The sequence below is a fragment of the Pristis pectinata genome, chromosome 8, assembly GCF_009764475.1.
Source record: "Pristis pectinata isolate sPriPec2 chromosome 8, sPriPec2.1.pri, whole genome shotgun sequence".
NCBI lineage: Eukaryota > Metazoa > Chordata > Chondrichthyes > Rhinopristiformes > Pristidae > Pristis > Pristis pectinata.
In genome coordinates this window covers 88061096-88067095 of record NC_067412.1, presented here as the reverse complement: position 1 = coordinate 88067095, position 6000 = coordinate 88061096, and the positions used below count along the sequence as shown (strand labels likewise).

The following is a 6000-nucleotide window of genomic DNA, read 5'->3' as shown; positions in this document are numbered from 1 at the left end:
TGTGCCTCTTTAAGGGTCCTGCTTACTGAAAAAGAACACCAAGAATAGAAACTCACCTCTTTTGAAAACTCCTGCCTCTCGTTTCAAGTCCCAGCTCCTGGTCACTGAAAATGAAACAGTTCTACAGTCCTCCAAGATTTCTATACCCCTGGAATTCTGGCTTATTTGACCTTCCCCAAACTCTCTTTTCCCTGCTGAGACACTCCTTAAAATCAAATATTTTAACCAAGCTTTCAGACATATGTCCAAAATTCTTTTTGCAGGTCCAATTTTATGTGATGAAGCTTCTGCAAATTGTCCTGGGATGTTTAATTACTTTAACAGGTATTATATAAATACTTCTCCTTCTTCCAGAAATCCTCACATTGCTTTGATTCCAATGCAGAAAAGCAAAATAATGCAAATCCTGGAAATCTGAAATATAACAATGTTCGTCGGTCTCGGTTCCAAACAGATTCCGATGCAAATGATGAAAAACTCATCTAAATTTAAGGTGGAAGTCAAATGCACATACATTTTTGAACATGTTCAATAAGTAACAGGCCCTACTGCTGATATCAAGAATACTGTATACAATTCTGGGTGCTGTACCTCAGGAAAGAAGCATTGCCTTTAGAGTGGTACAACATAGATTCACCATAATTACACTAGGGTTCAAAGGATTAGGTTGTGAAGACAGCATTCATAAATTTGCCTTGTATTCTGGTGAGATTAGAAAGTTAAGTAGTGATTTAACTGAGATGTTTAAGGTGGTAAAAGGATTAGATTTAGAGAAACTGTTTCTCTGTGGGGAGATATCTACAAAATGAGAATCCAATCCTAAAATTACAACTAGGTCTTACAGGAGTGAAATCAGGAAGCATCTTCACACTCTGGAATTCTTTCCCTTGAGGCAATTTATGTCCTCTGGACTAAAGATGACAAATTTTTATGAGGTCAGGATATCAAGGGAAATAGTGGGTAAATAGTGTTGATGTACAGATCAGCTATTGATAGGCAATAAAACAGTTAAGATTTCAGAAATTGAAATAAAAACAGAAGGCTTGAAATATCTAGCATGTTAGATGGCATCAACAGAGAAAGAAACAAGAGTTAATGTTTCAGATTGAGGAACTTTCATGGACCTGAAACATCAACTTTGTTTCTCGTCCCACAGATGCTGCCTGACCTCCTGAGTATATCCTACATTCTCTTTTTTTTTCACAGATCAGCCATAATTGAATTGGGTGGCAAAACATACTCAAGAGGTGAATGGAAAAGTTTTACCTCTCTCTTTGTCAGCTTGCTTCCCAGAAGGCGCCCTGAACTTCTTACCATCAGGCAAGCAGCTGATGAAAACTAAAATTAAAAAAAAAACACACACAATCATTAAAAGTTCTCTGCCTGTAAGAAATACTGCACTTCCAGGACATATAAAACACAGGTTTAATCCATATAATTTCCCACAAACCTATTTGTTTGTGATAAATCTGGGGACATGGGAGGGAAGGAAGTCCTTTTTTTTATGACTTGGATCCTGTTTATTATCTTCCAGGATTGCATTTTATTTACCTAATCAATGGAGGAATATTATTGCTCTTGAGATAACGACGGCAAATCTGAGTGACAGGAAATTGAACTTTTTACATATTAAAGAAGAAACTATGACCTAGATAGGTTTGCACGTGGAGGATTGACAACATAAATTGTTATACAGAAATTAGGATTTTCTATGGAAATCAGGCAAATTTCTTGTTTAAACATGGATATTTGACATCTGGAATAGTTACCATTGAAGCAAATGATGTCATGGATTCTGTGATTGAGAGAAGATTAATAGCTGCATCAAACTCTGTGTAAAGATAAAGAAAGTGTTAGATCTATTGTTCCTTTTCCAAAAATATATTATTTTCTTATCACTTCTACCTTGATGGTATTTTGGAACTTTAATATTCGTACTCTTTGGCATATTCTTTGATGTTGATGGTTGCCAGCACGAAAACCATTGTGAACAAAAACACACTGCCTTGGTAAAGCAAACAACACAATCAAAGACCCCACCCACCCCAGACATTCTCTCTTCTCCCCCTTCCCATCGAGCAGAAGACACAAAAACCTGAAAGCACATACCACCAGGCTCAAGGACAGCTTCTATCCCCCATTATAAGACTATCGAACTGTTCCCTAGTATGATAAGATGGACTCTTGACTTCACAATCTACTTCGTTATGACCTTGTACCTTACTGTCTTCCTGCACTGCACTTCCTCTGTAACTGCAACACTTTATTCTGAATTCTTTGTACTTTGGTATTATTTTCCCTTGTACTACCTCAATGCACTGTTGTAATGAAATGATCTGTATGGATGGCGTGCAAAACTGTACTTTGTACTGTGACAATAGTAAACTAATTTACCAAACAGCAACAATGTTATTGTAAGTTAATTATAAATGTTGCTTCCCATAGCACAATGAAAACCTCCATTAATTGGTGGCCACTTCTTGATTTTCACCCTTCCATTGAAAGTACATACTGGATTCCTGCAATTGATAGCAGTCGCCAATATAAATCAGGCATCTGTGTATTTCAGTGGTTCCTGGGACCAAGAATAAGAGCAGAAGTCAGAGGCTTAGAGAACAAATGTGTCATTTTACTGGTCTATCAAAGGCAACACACTGCACAGCAGGATCAGCAAAACGAATGTTCATTACTCTGCGTCCATGAACAATGCCTTTTCAAGAAAAGCATGAGGTTTCATTCTCAGGATGTCTTCTCTTTTTCCATAGTCAGAACAAAAGAGATAGGATTCTAAAATCAGCCACAGAATAGAGGTAGTGTTAATTGGTAAAGTATAGATAATCTAAGCAACTGTGAGATTAAATGTTATTTTAATCAATATTTGTCCTGCTGATGAGTTGGAAGAAGGAGCTGTGGGTTAAGCTGCAAACCACAGTAAACAAAACTCAGGAGATATGTTTTAAATAATGAAGTCTGAAGTCTTTTTTATTCCACCGATAATGGACTTACATGTTAAGTACTATGCTCTACCTGGAAAGGATATTCACCTTACATTCTATAAGATAGGCACCATAGAATTTTACAACACAAGATGAGGAAATTTTGTACAAGCATCTATCGCAATACTTTACACTGTTCAGAGCAATGCAAAACAATCTTCACATTTTTTTGCTAAAGGCTATTTTGATGCTTTTTTTGTTAAAATAATTTTGTCTCTAATTTTCTAAATAACTGAAATAAGCAGTTTAGACCACTGAACATTGGACAAGAGCCTCCCTATCCGATTATTGATCACTCTGCCAAGTACAGATGTACTAAGTCTAATTCCAATGCTCTTATTACTGACCATATAGAAACCAATTTACAGCATACATGGGAGATCAAACCTATAACCTCTCTGATCTTATTATCTGTATTATTTGATTGCACATACCATGGAGCCTGCAGAAGATGCTACATGTGATCTTAAGTCAACTCATCATTCAATTACTTCAAAATTGCATGGCATTAATAAATAATAAAGTGGGTCCACAGCCAAATGGGAGGGAAAGTTCTGTTGCACTCCTCAGTTAAACAATTTATGTTATCTTTTTGACATACAGTTCCTTCTTCCTATCTTATTCTCCCTGTGTGAGCATGTGTATTTGTGTTTGAGCTTTAAGGAACAAGTGCTTCATTGTAATCATGTGTGAGCTTGGTCTATCTTGTAGCTGTTCCTGTTGGAAAGGCTAACATTGGGATTGCAGCTCTTGTTCAGCAAGGAGAGGTCACAACAGCAATAACAACTCATATTCATAGTGCCTTTAACATAGGAAAACATCACAGGAACAAAGTTATCAAACAAAATTTGACACCATGCCACCTGAGGAGTTTTTGGGCAGGTGGCCAAAGAGCTAAGTTTTAAGAAACACCTTAAATGACAAAAGAGAGGTGACAAGGTAGAGATGTTTAAGTAGCATGTTCCAATGCTTAGGTCCTTGCAGCTGAAGACACAGCCACTAAAGGCAGAGCAATTATAGTCAGGGATGATCAAGAGGCCAGAACTAAATTAATGCAAATATACTGTGGTAAAGTTAGGCTGGAGGAAAATATGGAGAGAGGGAAGGATATAAGATCACAGTGGGATTTAAGCCACGGCCAAGAAAACTCACCAGCGCCTCTACTTCCTCAGGAGGCTGAAGAAATTCAGTATGTCCCCTTTGACATTCACCAATTTTTATCGATGCACCATAGAAAGCATCCTATCTGGATGCATTATGGCTTGGTATGGCAACTGCTCTGCCCAAGACTGCAAGAAACAGCAGAGAGTTGTGGACACAGCCCAGCGCATCACGGAAACCAGCCTCCTCTCCACGGACTCTGTCTTTACCTCTCACTGCCTTGGTGTAGCAGCCAGCATAATCAAAGTCCCCATCCACCCGGGTCATTCTCTCTTCCCTCCTCTCCCATCAGGCAGAAGATACAGGAGCCTGAGGGAACATACCACCAGGCTTAAGGACAGCTTCTATCCCACTGTGATAAGACTATTGAACGGTTCCCTTATACGATGAGATGGACTCTGACCTCACAATCTACTTGTTGTGACCTTGCACCTTATTATCTACCTGCACTGCACTTTCTCTGTACTGTGACACTTTACTCTGTACTGTTATTGTTTTTACCTGTACTACCTCAATGCACTCTGTACTAACTCAATGTAACTGCACTATGTAATGAATTGACCTGTACGATTGGTACGCAAGACAAGTTTTTCACTGTACATCGGTACAAGTGACAATAATAAATCAATACCAATACCGAAACAAGGATGGGAATTTTTAAACAAAGGCCTGGTGTGGGACAGGAGCACTAATGGATGGCATGATGCATATTGGGATATGTTCAGGGAACTTTTAGATGATTTCAGATTTATGGATGAGAGAACAACGAAGGTCATCCTGGTAAACACTGGAGTTGTCCAAGCCAGGGATAACAAAGGCGAAGATGAGGATTTTAGAAATGTGGTTAGGTGCGCGGCCAAAGCCAGGGATTGGGAATAAGGTTAGGAGTGCGGTTGGAGTCATGGATTGGGGAAAAGATATGGGGCCAGGCATAGAATTTGGAGAGCAGATGGGATGGCACCTGTGTATATATGCAGCTATGTGTGAGCATTAATAGTCACAGAACAGAGCCTGATCTCCTGTTGTCTTGACCCCTAACCACTGGATCAAGACCTTGGTCTGTGAAGCTGTCAGATCCAGTTATTTTCAAATCCACAGGTTCTTTCAGGAGTCCATGAGTTGAAAACAACTTGATGCTTCACAAAGTTTTATTGGAAAAGTTTAAAAAAAAGAAACAATCACAGAGCACATGGCACTAGCTTTACTACTAGGAGATGAGCCGAGACAAAAGAAACTAAAAATGAGCTAGGGCCGGGGGGGGAAGAGAGCAAGAGAAAGAGAGAGAGATAAGCAAGAGAGAGATTAACAAAAAAACACCTTTTATACCTGAAATAAGAGATACTCCTTAGCTAACAATAGTCCAATCAGAAAACCTGTTAGATACCTGTGGCAAAACCAACCAATGAGAAAACACATTCACCTGATGGACGAACCAATAAGCTAAGAAGCAGCCGTTCCTTGTACAGTCACTTGAGGTATATTAAACACTATACATGTTAAAAACTACTTAAAATAGTCAAATCCAACAAAGCCTACAAGATAGCTGGTGTACAGGAGGTACCCTGCGTTAAAAAAAATCATGCACAGGCAACTTCAGCTCCATAATGTGAACTTCAGGGCCTGGAATGTCAGAACTTTCATGGACCATCCCTACAGCATGGACCTCATTGCCATCCTGCTGTCATATCTCAGGAACTCAGCTGCTTTGACATTGACAGCACTGTATTGAGTGGAATATGATGGACAGGAGAAGGAAAGTTGAAAGAACAAGCTTGTGGGTACACCTCCTTCTGGAGAAGCAAACCAGAAGAGGAATAACCCAGTTTCACAGAATGAGCTTAAA

The 6000-nt window shown here is 39.1% G+C and overlaps 1 protein-coding gene across 1 annotated transcript in view; it reads right to left on the bottom strand.

Annotated features, from left to right (window-relative positions):
- Positions 1 to 341: 341 nt before the first annotated feature.
- Positions 342 to 6000, bottom strand: part of LOC127573194 (insulin receptor substrate 2-B-like) — an 81561-nt gene continuing 75902 nt past the window's right edge. The window contains exons 2-4 of the mRNA XM_052021190.1: positions 1770 to 1831; positions 1267 to 1338; positions 342 to 414 (exon numbers count right to left, since the gene is read on the bottom strand). Coding sequence (XP_051877150.1) covers positions 361 to 414; positions 1267 to 1338; positions 1770 to 1831 — 188 coding nt within the window. The 3' untranslated portion in view covers positions 342 to 360. The remainder of the gene's footprint in view (positions 415 to 1266; positions 1339 to 1769; positions 1832 to 6000) is intronic.